We start from the raw sequence: 20,623 nt of genomic DNA, 5'->3' as shown, positions 1-20,623 counted from the left end.
ATGTTTAACATTTTACACAGATCAACCGACTTTACGTCACACTCCAGCTTGAAACAAATGGGATTCCTGCTTAACCGGACGTTCCAGGTCTGATCCAGAGTAAAAGCCAAAGTTAAATCTGTCGAAAAAGTTGCAGGAGTGAAGACGTTTCTCTGCTGCTTCCTCAGTTCTGCTTAGATGGAGGACAGACGGTGGACACTGCCTTAGATCTCATGTCAGACTCATCATTTTTGTCTTAAAATGATCATATTAACCGACTTTACATGATCCTGGTGTATTTATTTCACTATTGTGCCTGTAAATTAAGATATGGACATTAATAACAGACAAATCACGCACTTTCTTTCCCTGAATCTGCTTTCGTAAGACTTTGAACGACCACAAAAACACAGGCTGGAGATGAACAAAATGAACCATCTCGAACATTTTTAACAGGTCTTTTTGTTTTTTTACAGCATATCCTTCCTAGTGCAAATGTATCATCACTTGTTTCCACAGGCTGGTGTCGGAGTAGGAGAACTTTGTACCTGATGCCCTCCCTGTGAGTCACATGGATCATTCTCTCTGCATCGTCTGTTCTGTTCAGTGTGATAAGTTCTGTCACTATATTTAAATTATATTATGATCATGTCAAGTCTTCACTCTGTGCAGCTCCAGTTTGTGTTTGATTCACTGAAAACAGAAATGTGGAAAACTAAAGGCTGTTTTTGTGAACTTATTTTACTGTAAAACCTTTTAAAGACATTTGATGGTGCATACAAGCCTTGAAGTAAACAGATTTAAATAAAAAACACAATAATAATACACATAAAAAGCTTAATAATTCATGATTAAGTAGCATAAATATATTCGATCACACTTCGTCAACGTGAACACATCATTTTATTACATGCAAACGCTTTACATATTATTTTCACAGCAACTTTTATCTTTCATTGTGGTTTAGCAGGAGCGACGGAACGTTACCTTCAACATCCTCGCTCCTGATTGGCTCTCTGGTTGCTATGATACGCACAGTCAGAATTTGAAATGTGAAACTCCTCTAATCTTCAGCTTCAGATTCTGTGCTTTTCCCCATCTGGAGTCTGACATCATCACATTATGGACTATTTTAACCATCCACTTCGACAAACGCATCTGAAAATGAACTTTGTAGCTAAAACCGGCAGATTAAATGTTTTTTTCTTAAGGTCCGAGAGATACAAGTTTTGCATATTTTACAAACAAATTATAGCAACGGTTAAATGTATTTACATCAAATCACAACAGAGGAGAACCATAAACACAGGAACAGACTGTAGTGAATCAATACAACAAATACTCCCACAGTTTACAGTCAAAATGAACAATATAATACAATAGAATATAAAATAACTTAATAATAGTCTTACACTCCACTGTTCAGCCTGGGAATTGTTGTATATATATTTTCCATATAACATATAAAACGCAGAGTCATTTACTTATTATTATACCTTAATTATTATATATTATTACCCTTAATTTCTCACTGTTTTCATGAAGTTGCCACGAAACCGTCAGGATCATTCCAGCTGCTCGTCTCAACAATGAAACTACAAACCACAGATCAGTTTTAAAGCCTCGCGCAGCTGTTTGTGCATGAACATTAAACATAAAACTAAACTTCTTTGTGTCATATTTCAAAAAAATCTACATTTAAATTAATAAAATTCTTGCTTAACAGAAAGAATAAGGTGGATAATCAAAAATAAACAAATACATTCATTAATTATCAATTGATCTAAATGGATTTGTTTGTTTTGGCAAATTAAACTCTTACAGGTCAAAGGTTCACTGTGTCACTTTTCTGATTGAGAGTCCTGCTTGTCTCCATGGAGATGTTATTGCATCACCTGAAATGTTCCACAGCACGGCATTAAACTTAACGCAGTCGCAGTGTTTATTTTACAGTTGCTCTTTTGCTAAAACATGCCTTAAAAAAAAAATTCTTTCAGCGACAATTTATACTTACAACACGTCTCATCACACATTTTCATTTCGTAAAGTGGAACATTCCTGCAAAATATCTGTGTGGAGACAGATTCCAGACTGTGGTGATACACCCAGTAGGGGGCGCAAGAGCCAGATTTCCCTGTTGATGACGCTGTACATCGCCACGAAATATCCAAAAATGTAAATTCACAAACGTTAAACCTGATCATTTTTGTTTCTATTAGCCGTTAGAATTCACTGTATTACAACAAACACCTGCATTTTAACAGTGTGCGTCTCATCCGCCTCCGTCTGCGTAAAAATAAACGTCGTGATGTCGTGAAACCGAGCAACCGCAGCCCCTCCACCGGAAAACTCACACCGCGCACATGTAAATCAGTGAAGTCTGGCATTAGCGCCGATTTCCGTGAAGATTTTCCCCGTTAAGATGAATCTGAAGGCGGATCTGAACCAGCTGTGGGTGTAGGCGTAAATGAAAGGGTTAAACATGGAGTTCAACCAGCCCAGGAACTTAAAGGCCTCCATCACCGGAAGAGGCACCGAGAAGTGATGGAAGGGCAGGTACGTGACGCAGATCGAAAACGGAGCCCAGCTGATAAAAAACACGCAGATCACCATCGCTAGCGTCAACGTAGCCTTCTTCTCCACCCTGTTAACTCCCTCGGACAGGTTAGCGGTGTGGATGCTACGCGCTTGTCTCCGCACCGCCAACAGAATCTTCATGTACAGCGTTAGCATCACCACGAAAGGGATGTAGAAGACTATCACGGCCGCCACAACCGATAACTTCAAAATCTGGACCACAGCGCAACGTTCTTTCGGTATCTTCTCGCCGAAATTTAGCACAAAAGATAAAGTTAGCGCCACGATCCAAGTCACAAAAATCATACCTGAGATAACGCGGGGGGTTATTTTGGTTTGGTAGGTCAGCGGCTGGCACACGGCGTAATATCGCTCGACGCAGATGCAGTAGAGGCTCAAAATGGACGCCAAGCACAATATGCCGTCGAAAAACCCGCGCACTCTGCAGAGGACGCCGTGAAGAGGAGAACAAGGCGTCGTGAACAGAAAAATGACGAAAGGTAAAACCATGAGGCCGACGAGCAGATCGGACACGGCCAGAGACAGGACCAGGTAGTTGGTCAAAGTGTGGAGCTGACGGAAGTACACGATGGAAATAATAACCAGGAGATTCCCAGAAACAGTGACGAAAGTTAAAACGGCCAAAATGATGTCGATAGCCAACATAAACGATACGTGCTGCTTGTTGACGCAGAAGTCCACAGTGGAGTTGGGAACAGAAAAGTTGTCCATTTTTCGGTAAAAGTTGATAAAAATGGGTTTAGTTTGAGTGGAGAGAGATGGAGTGAGGTGGGCTGCTCTGATGCTGCTTATTTAATGTGACGCTGAGAAAAATGTGCATATTCATGAGAAAGGAGGGGCCACGAGCACAAGAACAACAACAACAACAGAGGCAGCAGGTGTCAGTGACTGTGATCAGAGGAGCAGACGACGGACACAAAGAATAAACGTGAACCACTGCCTCGTGTGTTTATTTTTAATTTTATTTGTGTTTGAGATAAGACTGAATGAACTGATATGATCATCAATCAATAATTGATTTGATGAATTATATTAAAATACATAAACAAATATTAATACATAAAACAAATATTAATCCCATGTAGAACTGCACTATATTAGAAAAAAAAAAAGATGCATTATCCTAATTTAGTCTAATCTGAGACTAAACCAAAACAAGACAAGACGACAGGATCCAAATCTGCTTTTTGAGATCTGAATAAAAACAACAAAACAGTAAATTGTGTTAATGTGACGTATTTAGCTTTTTCCAAATATTATTTATTGTGCACAGCCAAAATACAGAGATACTTTTGCTGTGTGTTGAGCAGATCTCATCTCATACGTTTCATACATGTTTGTAGACGTCTACAATACTGATCATCTGTGTGTTTTTATTTTATTTTTTATTTTTTTTATTTGAGGCAATTAATTTTGCCATTTAGATTTTTTTTTCCATTTTGAAGTCCAATAATAATGATTCTGATTCTGACACAGGTTACACGTCAGGTGTGTGGAGAGGTGGGTCTGATTTTTCAAGTTGTTTTTTTTAGATGTCATGACACATTTATGTGACATTAATCTAATGTCTTTATTCTTTGTTTGTACCAGAAACACGATATTATGTTTCCTCCTTACGTAACAAATTGATTTATTTACATTTATTACATTTAGACCCAGTGGAACCTGGATCTCTCTTGTGAGCGTGTCGTGACCTGGTCGTGTGTTCAACACTCTCAGTTCAAATGGTTTTCATCAAGAGCATCAAAACACAGACGAGGCGTCGACCAAAGGGCCATGGACTGAGGTCAATACAGGGACTAATTCAAATTTGTGCATTTATAACAAGGTGGACTGTGCTCATGCTCAGATCATCAATACAACACACTAAATATTTAGCTTTAACACGATTTTTCAGAGTTCTGCTTAAGATAATATAATAATTCACCGAGAAGCCTGAGGCTCAAGAAAAACAGGTCTGAGGGCGACATTTGGCCTTGAGCCGTAGTTTGGACATGTCGGGTTTATAGATTCAAAATTTTTATTGTCACAGAAAAGAAAATTACATTTAGCACATCAAACACTCCATAGTTTTTATTGTAAAGTGCAATACCATGTCCAATAATCCTCTGTACACAGCTTCATCAGTGCTCCAGGGCCACTCAGCTCAGACACAAGTGAAACTTTAGGGTTTTGGAAAAGGCCGATGAAAAACACGGTGTCAGTTTGATCTGTTGCTTTGTTTTGACTGAGTTTGAGCCCCATTTGTCATTAAAGAGGTGGTTTTGGAGCTTTGTACCATGTTATAACATTGTTCCCTCATCAGAAACACGTCTGAAGAGGTTTTACACGTCATGCATGGATGTTTGAGTCATTTAGTGATCTCTCCCAGGTATTATTCAAACCCTGCTCATGGTTAACTGTAAGATTCTGTACAACGCTCCGCCCATGAGCCCACGTGACAGTTTTCCATAAATTTACAAAAGCATCAACAAAATAATACACTACAACTTCACAAACCTGGTGTAGTTCAAATGCGGCTGTAACAAGCAGTGCATTTTCATTTATATGTTGGACCCTGGAATTTTTTTATTTCTGATTTTTTAATAAAGTAAGAACAGAGATGTGGACACAGACAAATGTAATGTGAAAAGCTGTTCCTTATTTACCTGGCATGTTTTATTTATTTATAAACCAAACCACGTCATGCAGGATCATTTGTACAGGACACGTCTCCTTTGAGTTCTGTGCATCACATTTACGTGGCAGTAGTGTGAAAAGTGTGAACGACCTCTAATCAGCATCCCCAGAGTCACCGAAACGTGTGAACAGGGACCTGTTATCGGGCCAGACTGCGTCACACGGGTTCTGCTTCTGATACGAGCTGCGCCGAGTCTGACCCACAGGACTTCACACATTTAATCACATCAGCTCACCTCTAAAAACAACTGTGACGGCTGCAGCGGCGCTCTGTGCAGCTGGAGCAGGTGGAGAAGGTGGAGAGCGGCTCTGGTCCTGCACGTGTCAAAGGGCCTGACACACCTGTATAAGACCCGCCCACAAACAGCCAATCATCACCATCCACTACGAGCTAAGAGCAACCTGCAGCGAACAAACAAGACCACAGACGTCCAGAGATTCTCCAGTTTGAGCCAGAGATATTTGCGAGGTATTTTCTAGCAGTGCAGCACTACATCAAACTGCTTTTTTATTTTATCTACGAAAAAAACAAAGGAACAGTGCAGTGCAAAACATAACGGGACTTGGCAAGAGATGGAAACATGAAGAGGAGACAAAGAAACAGACAAGAAAATGTTAAACTTGGTACAAAGAATAGGACAAGAAACAGAAATAAAACAATGATCAGAGCTCGGGGCGGGTGGAGGGGATGGGGTTGAGGGGGTGGGGTGGAGGGTTACAATGAGCTAATGTTTTATTATTACTGAATGAATGAGTGAGTTTCGTTATGAAGTTAAAACTAGTTTTGCCATTCAGCTTCAGGGTTGAGTCTCCATTCTCTTTTATTAATTTTTCCTTTTCCTGTCTTCCCTTATTATTTCCCTTCCTTTCCTCCTCTTTTCCTTTCTCCCCCTTTTTTCCCCTCCCCCTTCTGCTCTTATTTTTCTTTTTTTTATCTTCTTTTATATCTTGATTTACTAAAGGTTCAGGCTCAGGTAAATAAGTGGATACAGGACTGACCAAAGATGGCGCCCCCGGGTCCGGCTGGAGTGGTCGCAGCTCTGTTTATATACGGCCTTGTCTCACGTTATCTACGCTACAATGACAATAATAACAGCAAACTCTGCCTTCAAAGAAATCAATGCAATCTACATGGTATCAGCAAGCCTCAAAGTATGTACAGGCCGATGAGGACATGCAAACATTTGGGTTCGGGAGGTTCAGGCACCTTCATCCACCTGTATCTGTATAAGAAACAAACAGGGCGTTAAAACGGAATTAAAGCCTCAGCAAAGCCTCGTCTTTACCATCTTCATCCATCTCGTGCCGTCCGGTGACATCCACCAACGCCCCGGTCCGATCCACAACAGCTCAATGAAGGAGAGAGTCCGGAACCCAACGATAGCCGAGCAAGTGTCAAGATAAGTCATAGCCCAAAAATTAAGACTAAAGCCCCAAAGACGCAACATTACACACAATATAGCTGCCCAAAAACAAAAGGCATCAAAAATATTTCAAACTGTTAAAAATGCAAAAAATCTATGGGACGAAAAGCTTAAACCAAAGGGGATTTTTGGGGCATTTGAACATAAGTGTTGCACAAAAATCAAAACAAATTTAGCTGCTATTGTCAGACTCTAATCTGGACTACACTGGACTATCTGAAACCTCTACACCCGCTACTTTATCTCATGTCCCAGGAGGGGGAAGGGGTCATGATATATGTTAAGGAAAATATCAAGAGTGAAGAAATAGTCCTCACGTTAGATAATCTTGAACATGTTGGGATCAAAATCACAGTCACCACAAATGTCCTGTATCGTAATAGTAGTGTATCGGCCCCCAACAGCTAAAGACACATTTTACACCCTATTTGCAAACATTCTGAAACGGTAAAATACCAAAGAATTAATTATGATGGGAGACTTCAACCTAGATTGGCTTAATAAAACACACAGAAAGAAGCTTAAAGACATAACAAACAGCCACCACATGACTCAACTTATGAGAAGCCCCACCAGGATAACAAGTTCCACCAGAACCTTCTAAATCTAATCTTCACAACCAAGCACGCATCACAAAAACATACAGTCTATTAACAGGCTTATCAGACCATAACCTCACGCTAATCATGTGAAAACGGTCAAAAACTAGGTTTAAAGACCAGCAAATAACACAAAATCTACATTCTTTGCCGTACATGCCAAAAATAACCATCGATCTCTAGCAAATGAACATAACAACATGACAACAATCAAACATAGAATATCCAAATTCACTAGAACACTGTCATGTAAGAAAAACTAAAATAAAAGTACCATGGATAAATGGGATCTAATGGGATTTCATGAAAAGAAGGGACTCGACACGAGAGCTATCAAGACAAGTTACAATACTGACAGAAATATCTTCAAATCTTTGAGAAATAAAGTTACAGCACAACTTCGCAAGACAAAAGCTGACTTCTGTCTACAAGTCATCAAAGCTGCAAAAGGCAACATCAAACAACTCTGGAAAAGTATCAATAAAATCACAGGAAGAGAACAGACAAGAAAGGAAACTATAACTCTAATGGTTAATGACACTATCACCTCAGATAACCTGGAAATTAGTAATCACTTCAATAACCATTTTATCCAGTCACTTCAAATACTCCATGAGCAATTCCCAAAAACACTACACAAAGAAGCTGAAATAAACAACCAGTACAAGTTGAGTCTAGAACCAACAAACAAATCAAAAGTAAACAAAACCCTCTCCTCTGTTAAGCTCCCGTGCTAAGGACGTCCATGGACTAGATACAAAGACGCTCTTACTGCCCCATTAACAAGACCAATAAATTTATCTATACTGGAAAACACATTTCCCAAATCATTGAAAACAGCCACTGTCAACCCAATTCACAAAAGAGGAAATAAGCAAAATATTAATAACTACAGGCCAATAAGTTTTCTCCCCATTCTGTGAAAAACCCTTGAGAAAGTGGGAGTGGAACAGCTCAACACTTGAGACTGAAAACCTTCTACATCCCATGCAGTTTGGATTCTGAGCCAACCATTCGACTGAAACCGCCTGCTGTCATCTTATTGAAACAATAAAATCAAAACTGGATGATGGAGGAGTAGTAGGAACAATATTCTTGGATCTGCGCAAACGGATGTACCATGTGACACTGATTTAAACCCCTCAGGATCCAGTCAAAATGTGAGGGTTTGACGGAAAGATGTGGACAGAGACAGTTTGGAGACAGTTTGGAGACAGTTTGGAGACAGTTTGGAGACAGTTTGGAGACAGTTTGGAGACAGTTTGGAGACAGTTTGGAGACAGTTTGGAGACAGTTTGGAGACAGTTTGGAGACAGTTTGGAGACAGTTTGGAGACAGTTTGGAGACAGTTTGGAGACAGTTTCGAGACAGTTTCGAGACAGTTTCGAGACAGTTTCGAGACAGTTTCGAGACACTTTGGAGACACTTTGGAGACACTTTGGAGACACTTTGGAGACACTTTGGAGACACTTTGGAGACACTTTGGAGACAGTTTGGAGACAGTTTGGAGACACTTTGGAGACACTTTGGAGACACGTTGGAGACACGTTGGAGACACGTTGGAGACACTTTTGGAGACACTTTTGGAGACACTTTTGGAGACACTTTGGAGACACTTTGGAGATTTAGAAGAGTGAGGAGAGAGTCAGGAGAGAATGGAACGTTGTTTTTAAATAAAAATCAATGCTGTGTCCCCTAAACCATAATCACTGTCCAAACCTCAACGTTACAAAAGCACATCGTCCATCCGTCCTCACCTCACTGTAAATCATCATTTCCATTTTCATCATTTCCATATAATCATTTTACCCACTGCAAATTAAGAGTTTCATTTGCCATTTTGCTGACAGTTTTATTCACAGGTTTTCTGCAAAATACCACACACTTCAAATTCTTGCCAACTGATATTTTTGTGTCCAGTAGATGTCCCACTAGAGCAAATGAAGCTCCAAGAAACTTTGCCCTGGAGCGAAACAAACTGGATGAAAAGGCTTCAATGCTTCATGAAGCTTCATCTGCCCATCACTATGTATTTGGTCAGTTCAGTTTAATTTAACACATCCATCTGCTCTTACCTGACTCTTCACACGGTCCAGACACAGAGGGGGCGTGTCCTAAGGCGGCCATTTTTAAAGCCTCGGGTGTGGCCGTGGGCTGGACCATGTGAAGGGAGAACTTTTTCTTTTTGCTTTAATGTGTTTTTCTATTTTGAGTTTTGAATTAAAGGGATTTAGGCCCCCAGAAGTAAAGCAGTATAGTCTAAGATCTTGCTAAAATTGTACCTACCGCACCTGAGAAGTAAATGGAGTTCACCTGGGGGAGGAGCTTCTGGGTTGCGAGGGTATAAAAGCAGGGCGAGCCAATCTTTCGGGGAGACCGTTAGTGTAGCTGGGTACACGTGGGGTGTTTCATAGTTTTTTTTTTTTGTAAATATGGGTTATTTTTTCCATGCTTTACCACAATGCCCTGTTGTTATGTGCCACTTAGTCCAGGGGTGGCGCGCAACAAAATGATGTTAAAACCGGGCGTAGAACAAAACAGGAGCGTGGAAACGTGGTCAAAAAATGATAAATCAGGTTTTACTGTTACAAAAATAATACTTAAAAAGGTGTACAAATTAAATAACTGGGTAATACAAATACAAAATAACTAAAAGATGCTGCAACAGAGGACCCGCTGGTTGCTGATGTGGTGTGGGCTTTTACTCCCGAGTTGATTGCCTGACCACTCCAGGTGCGGCTCAACCGGTGGGTGGATCTGCGTTAGTGGAGGCCAAAACAGGACTGGTCCGTAACACCTGTAATACATTTTGGTAACAGAGAATTTGTCCTGAGTCTGCCTCCTACTTCGACCACATCAGGCCGTCTTCCCCACAAAGAGACATTAGATTTAGTTCAAAATGATGGATGAACAGTGAGCTCCTTCGTTTCACACGTGTCACAGGAATAAACAAATCTGATTGGACGGCCGAGTCTGGTTCTGAGCTGAAATGTGACGGAGGGAGCGGTGACCGGACTGATATAAAAAATACAAATCCTGGACTTCACCTCTGACACCAGTCGACTTATCTAAGAGCTGGGTGAAAAAATACAAATGTAAGCAGACATAACACAAGTATAAATAAATAAAAGACATATTATTCTATCATAGCATCTCGCATCCTGTGGCAGAAGGATAATATTTTACATGTTACACAGTCGGACAGCAGAGGGCAGCATAAAGCCATGAAGAGAGGACACAGAGAGAGACACAAGCTCAGTCCTTCACTCAGAGAAATCAGGAGTCTAACCCACAACCTCCTCACTGAAAAGAGGAGACGGGATAACCACTCTGCCACAGTAACACAGGGAGAACATGCACGCTCCACTCAGAGACATCAGGAGTCTAACCCACAACCTCTTTATACTGAGACGAGGAGACAGGATAATTACTCCATAAATGTTGAACTCTCCAAAATCCAAAATGCATAAGCAGAGGTTGCACGTGATTGGCTGGCCGTGCGCCCTGTTGCTACCCATCCCTGGGCAGATTTGGTAGTTTAGGTTTCCGTGGGGACAGTGATCGGTCGTGTCGCTGAAATTAGACAGAGACGAGATGAAAGTTTAATGTGTTTTAATGACAGCTGCAAAAGTGGGTCAGACCACAGACAGGGCTAAGAGAACAGAGGAGGAGAGTACAACGCAAATGAGGGAGAGTACTTGGACAGAGGAGCTCGAAATGTTTTCACGAGGACATTTAAAGGTGCTGTACGTGCGTTAAAGGTGCGCTATGTAACTTCTCTGGTGTAGGTTATGTGACCTTCATGCAGACAAGCAGGCGACGTCACCAGGGCAAGCAGAGGTGAGGCGAGCTTGCCCACGGTAATGTTTTTCCAAGGTATTTTTGAGCAATTCAAACAAAAGAATAAATGAATATATACAAAAATATACACGTTTGATTACTCTTATGGTTCCTCCAATTTTTTATTTTGGGCAGTTTATAAAATTACAGTAGTTAAAGTAGTGTTGTTCTTTGCATCAACATTCTTTAGGAGGTGAAGCTAACTAGAGGCTCTGCTCTGTCTGAAGCTCTGTTACTCAAATTCAACTTTAATCTGACCTTTATTTTAAAACAATCTGATGAGAATGAGCTGATTTAGTTGGAACTACAGCAGGTGAGCTGATTTGTGCTGCTAAACAAGTCAAATGACATTACGCATTCACGGGTTAGCTAGTATCAGCTAACAGTTTTTCAGTTAGTCTCTTTCACCCTTTTCTTGAAAATCAAAAACCTAAACAGGGGCATAAATGCTTGTCTTCATCGCAGGCTCTATATTGTGTTGTTTAAATCGCTGCTGTCTGCTCAATCACATGTCCCGCCCCCTCCTCCCATTGGCCGGCCTGTGAGTGATTGACAGGTGTCTGTAGAGTCTGCTGAAACATGACGGGGTTATTTTGGTCCAAATCCACTTTTTAAGACAAAGGAGATCGGGGTGTAATCCTGTGTTTTGGTACAGCCTGTTTGAGGTATAATCCCATCTTAATCTGCAACTCTCTGCGCTGCACTCTCAGATTTTATATCATACTTTATCATTGTAATATCGTTTTGTTTGGGATTATTCATATATTGGATTTATTTCACAGCCGTCAGCGTTTTTCATTTTGATCCACTTATTTATTGGGACCGATCTTTTTAAGATTTTTCTTCTGGTTCTCACTTTAGACTTGGAAACTGGAGTCCAGGTTTTAAACCTGCTTTTGTCCTGGATTAGACCGGGTTAAGAGCTGGTTTAGTCTTGGACCAGTCTTGGAACTGGTTCAGACATGTTTTAGTCTTACTTTAGTCCCGTTTTTGTATTTGGTTTACATCTGGCCTAGTTCCGGTTCAGGACCCTGTTTAATCCTGATTTACACCTGGTGCAGTCCTGGTTTACTCCTTTTTTAGACCGGTTTTACTCGGATTTTAGACCTGGTTTAGTCTTGCCTCTGGACCGTTAATAGTCCTCATTTAGACCTGGTTTAGACCTGTGTTAGTCCTGGTTTCGACCTGTTTTAGTGCAGGCTTTGGACCCTGGTTAGTTCTAGTTTTGACCTGGTTCCTTGCTTAGTCCTGGTCCTAGTCCTGGGCCATGGCTCTGGTCCTGGCTCTGGTCCTGGCTCTTCTTCTCTGGTCGTCTGGAGCCTGGGCGGGTTCTTCTGTGGTGTCGGTGAGAGTGTGTCAAAGTTCAGAGTCGCTCTCTGGTTTCACCGTGAGGTGCAGCGGCCGTGTCCTCACACAGGTATGAAGAATTATAGCTAAAATACTACTACTGTTACTACTACTACTACTACTGCAACTAATACTACTACTACTACTACTACTACTACTACTACTACTACTACTACCCAGCTCCAGCTAAATTGCCAGTAGAATTAATTTCCACATCTAAATGCAATGAGTTTGCAGTGTCTTTAATGAGAAGGTTCAGGGTATAAAAAATACCATCAATTCCACAACACAAATAACAACCCAGCAGCCACCTACACACTTAGAGCGGACTCACTTTGCACCTGTAACTGACAAAACTGTCCCAGAGATCGTCACCAGTCTGAGTTCATCTACACGCTGCCTCCATGTGTAACACTCTATATTTCTGAAGTCTGTGCTCAACAGTTTACTATCATCACTCGCTCGTATAGTTAACATGTCACTTCAGTCTGGAACGTTTCCAAGAGCTTTGAAAACTACGATTATCAAGTCTCTCCTAAAGAAGAGCAGTCTTGATGCTACAAAAATGAACAATTATTAACCCATCTCAAATCTGCCATTTTTAGGTAAAGTCCTTTTAAAAAGTAGTTTACCAGCAGCTTATTCACTTTCTCCAAATTAACAACTCCTTTGATGTTTTCCAGTCAGGTTTTAGACCCACCACAGCTCTGAGACTGAGGCTCTTATCAAGGAGACAAATGACAAAACCTGGAACAATCTTCCTGAAGATGTGAGACAGATGTGAGACTTTGACAATGTTTAAATTCAGGCTCTAAACTGTTTATCTGTGCATATGACTGAAAGGTTTTTATTCTGCACTTTTCTCCTTTAATGTTAATTTTATGATGATTATGTATGTTTTGATTTGCTTGTATTGTGATTTTAATGTCAAAGCACTTTGAACTACTTCGTGTACAAACTGCTGCTGCTACTACTGAGGTTCAGAGGTTCACTCGATTTTGAGGCTTAAGCTTCATTTCCACTGGCATGGTTCTCTTGGGGCCGCCTCGGTGTGGGACAGTTAGGCCCAGGTCATTTTTGGGCGTGACACAGGTCCAGTACGACACACCCAGAGGCGTGATGTAGACCTGCACCGCCACGAGGAGCAGGACAGCCACAAAAAGACCAGTGCTACAGGAGCATGAACAGAGAGTAACCATAACCACATACAGTCGATGGGCACAACAGTGAGAGAACAGGATATCTTGGATAAACAATCATCATTAACATGGCAAAAAACAGATATAAACAGAAAATAACAGTTTCTCACCAGACTCTGACTGAATCTTAGGATATACAGCCGCACTTCCAATGATGGCAATTTATATGCTGAGCAATAAGCTCCACAAACTGATGGAGCCAGCTGTTTCCTGTTCATCGATGCACGTCGCTCCCGTCAAGATAAAAAAATATTACATTTGCAGTGTATGATGCAACTAGCACAAGCAAACCCCAATGCATTAAATAAAGAGTTCAAATGGGGCGTAGAGGTGCAGATAAATGAAACACATGCAAAAAACTGACAATAAACCGGAATTAGTTTAGTGTTCACGCGAGCTTTAGCTTTAGCTTTAGCCTTGTCTCGCAGCGTCACAAACTTTGAATACTAAATGTCTTTTGTGATTCGCTGAGCTCAGCCTAATGACAGGATAATTCAGATAATTCAGATTATTTATTAAGTTATTACTAGTTCATTTTATTTTATTTATTTATTTTTTAGAAACGCTTGTAACGCCCTCAAGTTTTTGACCAACCAGTAAAATGTGGACAAATGAATAGACAGAACCTAACAATAATATATTAATGTATCACAAGAAGGTTGTAAATCCCAGTGGAGTTAAAATAGGGGAGTATACTCTAAAGTGCTGAAGGACAGGCTGGGTGGAGGCTGTGGTGGAGGTGAGGTCTGTGTTTGGGGGTTGTGTTTGAAGCGCTGTAACCGTGGAGCTCCTTCTTTTTCTCACCTGGACAGAGTTCAGACAGTCTTTATCATGGCAGAGGATGACACACATCCGGTTTTGGCTTTAGGAGCTAGAAGTTTCATGGCAAATTTGATGAATTTGGAACGAGCCTGTGCCACTTCTCAAAGTGTACTGCATTTTTAACTCTACAGCGATTAACAGGAAACATTAGCATTAAACACACACTGTGCTTCTTGTTTTTTGGGGGTAAACTACACCAGCACAATGCTCAATTCTGACTGCATGAGATTTGTAGATTGTTACATCCCTATTTGTTGTAATGATGTTTTTAAGTAGTACAATTTCATTTAAAAAGCATATAAATGACAAAAATAACAGTTGTACAGTTCAGTACTTTGATTTAAAGACTTGAAATGACCTGAAGCTTAAAGTAAAGAACTTGGACTCGACTTGAAACTTGCAAAACAAGACTTAGTCCCACCTCTGCTGCTGTTTCCGCTGTACTTTTTCAGGTCCCAGTTGGTCTACCGATCCACACTGTCCGACTTTTACTGGACCGAAACCTGCTCCAGTCTCTGCCTCCAAACGCCTTCCTCCATCTGCACCGCCTGGAGAATCTGGACCTGTCCCACAACAAGGTCTGAGTCTGGTCTTAAACTTGGTGTAGTTCTGGATTTTACCTGGTTTAGTCCTGGTTTAGTCCTGGTTTAGTCCTGGTTTAGTCCTGGTTTAGTCCTGGTTTAGTCCTGGTTTAGTCCTGGGCTAGTCATAGTTTAGAGACTGGTTTGTACCTGGTTTAGTCCTGGTTTAGTTCTCCTGGTTTATCCCAAGGTAAATCCTGGTCTGAACTTGTCCTGGTCTGGCTCTGATTCAGATCTCGTCCCTGGAGCCTGGATGTTTTCGGGGATTGGTCGGTTCTCTGCGTTTCTTGGATCTCTCGTCCAATCTGCTGACGGTGCTGAAGCCTGAGTCTATGAGCGGACTCCGAGCCCGGACCAACCTGACCCACAATCCCTGGCACTGTGACTGCAGTACTCAGGTACCAGTTTATAGTACCACCATTACTACTAATATTACTACTACTGCAGTACTGTTTGACTATTTCTATTATTGTGCCTCCAATACGTCCACTGCAGTGTTCAGATACAGTGTCTGCTAACAAACTAAAAAACTAATGAACAAACTAGCAAACCAACCAACCAGCGAACCAACAAACTAAGGAAGGACACATTGACAGCAGTACCTCTGTGCTCCTGCAGGAGGCACTCCCTCAGCTGCAGTTGGACCCATTGTCTCTGAACGACGTAATCTGCCAGAGCTCCAACATCCCCAACCTGGGTATGATACTGCTGATGCTACAATTACACGCTGTTACTACTACTGTGATTACTAAATGCCAGTACTACTTTTACTACCACTGTTACTAGTACTGTTACTGCTACAACTACCAGGTTATACTGCTGCTACAGTCCTCTCCTCTCACGCAGGTGCAGTGGGGGCCCCGGTTCTGATCCTGGTCCAGGACTGGGACCTGTGTGCATCCGTGCGGCGACAGGTAACTCCAGTTTCAGATGGAGGGCAGGGGTTTATATAACTCTGTGGGAGAATTTTGAGAATTTGAAAGAAATATCCAAGTTTATGATCCACAAATGTTGAACTTCTTCATTATTTGTTTGAGACTGGTTACACAAACGTGACATATTAATCTAATGAGTCAAAGTCCTTTCAACTGACAACTATCACGTCTTTAAGGTTGAATAATGGCACCACTTTCAGCAGCATAAAGTACATCTATTCTTCTACAATAGCTTCTGAAAGTATTAGTATATAGTATTATGACTGATAGGATTTTCCAGGTGGACTTGTTATATGTTATATTTTGTGTTTTCTAGGTGGACCTGGTGATGCTTTTGACCATGGGTGTGTGGTTTCTCGCTCTCGTACTCTTCCTCTTGTTCTACGTCCATCAGAACCAGGTGCATGCGAAGCGCCACCTACAGTACATCAAGACCATGCACATGTACCCGGACCCAGAGACGGAGCCAGAACCTGCCCCGGTCCAGGATTGAACCCAAGTTACGCCAAAACCCTGAGTCTGACTTAATCCAGGACTGAACCCATTCAACACCCTAAAAACCCAGAGCCTGACCCAGTCCAGGAATGAACCCAAGTTACCTCAAAACCCAGAGCCCGAAGCAAATCAGGTCTGAACCCATAACCCCCAAAACCCAGAGCTCGACTCAATCCAGGACTAAACCCAAATTACCCCCAAATTTAGAACCTATAGAACCTGACTCAATCCAGGACTGAACCCCTCCAAGTCACCTCAAAACCCAGAACCTCCAAAGACATCTCCAAAGAGTCATTATGTCATGAAATCTTAATGCCAATGCGACCAAAATACATGTTTGTCAGACAACTGAAGCCAAAGTAACACAAATGTTCCCTTCAAACTGTTTTTATGTTCTCTTTTGTTTCTTCATTAAGCTAATAAACATGTGAACACTCCGGCAGTTATTTTATTTTTAGCTTCTCTTTTATTGTTTATTGCAGCAAATTAACTGCTCAAATTCCTGATTTACACTGAAGATGGTTTGTAAATTGTTGCTATAGCGAAACAAAAGGTTGCTGTAAACCCATAGACCGTATAAAGACGTGGAGTAAGTGAGTGTGATGTCAACCGTAGCGTTCGACTCCAGTCAAATGAAGCTCATCAGGGCTAAAGCCGTTATAGCGCCGAATTTGGAGCGAACTTCCATATTCGTAATTCCGACTGTGAGTATCATAGCAACCAAAGAGCCAATCCAGAGCGAGGCTGTTGAAGGTAACTCGCCTCTCTGACCGCACCGCCAGTTAAGCACGGAGCGGGTTCTTAGCAACGCTGTCAATCAAACCTGTTGCTAACACTAACGGGACCGACCTCGGGGAAAGAAGACGCCTGATTTGTCTGTTATTAATGTTCATATCTTGATTTATGGACAAAATAGAGAAATAAAACACCTGGGTCACGTAGAGGAGGTTAATACGAACATTTTAAGACAAAATGACGAGTCTGACAGCTGCAGTTACGGAGACAGGGGCCACAGTTTTTCAATAGAAACTGAATTGGAGCCAGAGTCGATGGAGCCAGACGCGCAGAACGATCACTTCCTATTTGGACCGTGGCGACTAGCAGGTTAGCTACGTCCATAGATATAACTAAATCCAAACTGATGGTACAATATCAACATTCAAATTTGAGTTGCAGTGAAGCAGAGCAAAGGATCATGGTCTACGTAGTCCCATATTGCCTACTTATTTTTACCTGATGGACCAAAACAATGTGCTAAAGCAGGATTTACTATATCGTTTTGAGTTTTGAGACTTTTCAGAAAGCTGCGCTCTACAGCTTTTCGGTTGTCTTCATGGAGATGTTATTGCTTTGCCTGGAATGTTCCACAGTATGACATTAAATCTATCTAGCATTTATTCAATTACAGGCGTTCTAGGCAAAGTATTACCCATTTTTGAAACTCTCCAATAGAAAAGTTACATAGTGCACGTTTAAATTACACTGATGAGATGAATATTTTAATGTTTTTCAATCACATTTCAAATTTTTATCATTTCGAATTTGAGTTTTGTTTTAATTGTGCTGCTGACAGGAACAGGAGCTTTGTCAATGAGCCGCGAGACGTTTGCATATCTGAATACAAAATGTCTCCCTCCGTCTGTGCACCAATCAGTGAACTTGACTTTCTCTGTCTCCTGCTCCGAGACTCGACTAATAAGACACACGTTTGATTAGCGAAACGCAGATGGTACAGACAGTTTAGATCCTGACGTTAGGGTTAAGGTTACGTTTATATTCTTGATCCTGTTGGGAAATTTGTCATCTCTATTTGACCTTTCTGTGTCTGTCTTTACTGGGGCTCAACCATCAATCAGGTCATGTTTTTGTCAGCACAGTGTAGTAGTGTTTTAACTCGATATCAGTATGAAGGAATACACTCGATACTTTTTATTCAGACAACAGAGTGTGATTTTAAACATTAAATCGTAGTACTTTCTTTTATATTAGCATGTGGCCTTACGTAATCTCTATGTGTCTTATACCTCTTCTGATACAGCTGAACAAAAATAAAACTGTTCAGGAAAGGTTCATTTCTGCCCTGTGAATGTGACTTTTTTAGATTTGGTACATGCTCAAATGAGTATTTAGTTTCAATACTAGTTTTAGTATCTGTGCGTTTGCATTTTTGGGGCATCTCGTGTACTAATGTAGGCTACGTGTAAATTTGCGTGCATATTATAGCCTGCACATGTGAATACATTAATCAGACACTAATTATTTACACATTTATTTATAAGTTTTCCTGCATTTTTTGAACGAATCACATTATTATAAAGAAATGGTCAGACTATAATATTTATAATGAGTAGGTCTAAATCGAAGTGTCATGTTAAAACTATTCATTTGGAGTCCTAGAGCACGGGGGTCTAGTGTGGTAGTACTACGTAACATTTTATAATATTACAGAATTCATAAATGTTATCACACTTTACCCCACTGGAAGAAGTTTATAATATTAAGATTTTCGTGATGAGGTCCTCTCCCTTCACCGTCTGATGTCCAGTAACACATTTGACAGCTGTGCATCATGTTGTGGCATGTGAATTGTCACTTAAATCTGAGTGGTTGTGAGGATTTGGGTTTTGTGTGTGTGTTCTATGCTGTCTTTCCCCCTCCCTTCCGTGTCCTTGCCTGGAGCTCTGTGGAGACTCTGGCACCAACTACTCCACACCTGCAGCTGATCTGAACTCAAGCCTCCACCTCTGGAGTACAAAAGGGCTGAGGATTATTACAGCGGCGGACAGATCGTCATGTCATCTTCCTGTATTTCTACACCTCATACTTCATGTCATCCTCCAGTTTTCTCATCCGTGTATCCTCCATGATCCCGCTCCTTGGAACTACCCTGCACCTCAGCCTCTGACCCAGCTACCTACGACGGGTTTGTACACCTCAGTCTTTGACCCAGCTTCCTACTACCAACTCCTCCAACCAGCATTCACATCCTCTTGTTTGCAATAAACTCTGTTAGACCTGTACCCCGAGTCTGTATCTTTGATCCCCCAGACTTTACGACAGTGGTATTGAAGTGGCGAAGGCCTCCCATGTCTGATTTTGCTTAAGGTTGTCTGAGGGTTACATCTGACCGCAGAGGACATTGCAGGCAGCAGAAACCAATGTTTTTGACCAGAACGCTACAAATCGACCTAGTTTGTGATAAAGTTGCCCAAACCTGAGTAGAAACAGTAGACAATGCTATTACAACACCATGTACACAGTTTAGTAGCAAAAAAAAAGTAAATTTTGTGTTTATTTCTAGTTTAAACGACAGCTGGGGGTGTGTGAGGGCAGAGCTCGCAGAAACGACGGCTCCGTTTGGATAAAGACTTGATTATTATCTGAAATGAGAGTCGCTGAGCTGTGGGATGTCTCTGTATCTGAGGCCCGGTGTTGACTTAAACAGATTAAAACAGCTCAGCGCTTTGTGTGAGTTTAAAACGCAATGACTTCTTTGAGTTTTTATCAAACGTGGAACTTTAAAATGGATGACAAACAAAAGAAAAGGAACCGAGGCTAAACGTTCAAATAAGGAGACAGGATAACCACTCTGCCACAGTAACACAGAGCGGACACACACTCCAGACACTTCAGAGAGGTCAGGAGTCTAACCCTCAACCTCCTCCTTACTGAGAGGAGGAGACAGGAGAGTTTTGACCCTGTTCAAATTGTATGTATGATTTTCCACTTTTTCTTTGGTGAATCTTAGATCAATGTGGATGATGCAAAGATTTCCTGGTTGGTTGAAAATCCGCCCGAGGAGACAGACCAGAGCCAGGAAGCTGAAATATGTATCTGCAAAAAGAAATGTCTGTGCTATTGAAATTAACTTGAGAATATCTTCTTTTGAGAGGAAGTGTTAAAATGACAAAATGATTCTGCACAAACGAAACAGGTCTATCATTTCAGGGTAAAAAAAAAAAAGACTTCCCTGGCAAATCAAGATATCTGTGTTTTCTATGGAGAGCGACATCAGTTTGGTCACCGCTCCCTCTGTCGCGTCTCGAGCCAGAACCAGACACGATTGTCCAGATTTGTTTGTTTCAGTGATGCATGTGAAACAAAGGAGCTCATTGGTCACCTGTC

The 20,623-nt window shown here is 41.3% G+C and overlaps 2 protein-coding genes across 2 annotated transcripts; one reads left to right on the top strand and one right to left on the bottom strand.

Annotated features, from left to right (window-relative positions):
* Nucleotides 1-2,349: 2,349 nt before the first annotated feature.
* On the bottom strand, nt 2,350-3,288 carry LOC117374677 (trace amine-associated receptor 1-like). Its single transcript, XM_033970861.1, has one exon. It carries the CDS (start codon nt 3,286-3,288, stop codon nt 2,350-2,352), a length of 939 nt encoding a protein of 312 aa, XP_033826752.1.
* A 9,107-nt stretch (nt 3,289-12,395) lies between these two features.
* LOC117374676 (leucine-rich repeat-containing protein 3-like) lies at nt 12,396-16,496 on the top strand (the record flags this gene model as incomplete). The annotated part of the gene is made up of 6 exons (XM_055223771.1): nt 12,396-12,536; nt 14,940-15,065; nt 15,302-15,466; nt 15,687-15,765; nt 15,915-15,982; nt 16,320-16,496. Coding segments are annotated over 6 exons (756 nt in total), but the record flags the coding sequence as incomplete, so codon positions are not given.
* Between the last annotated feature and the right edge of the window lie 4,127 nt (nt 16,497-20,623).

Source organism: Periophthalmus magnuspinnatus, chromosome 8 (genome assembly GCF_009829125.3).
Source record: "Periophthalmus magnuspinnatus isolate fPerMag1 chromosome 8, fPerMag1.2.pri, whole genome shotgun sequence".
Taxonomy (NCBI): Eukaryota; Metazoa; Chordata; class Actinopteri; order Gobiiformes; family Gobiidae; genus Periophthalmus; species Periophthalmus magnuspinnatus.
The sequence above is the reverse complement of the archived record's forward strand: the minus strand, read 5'-3'. Positions and strand labels throughout refer to the sequence as shown.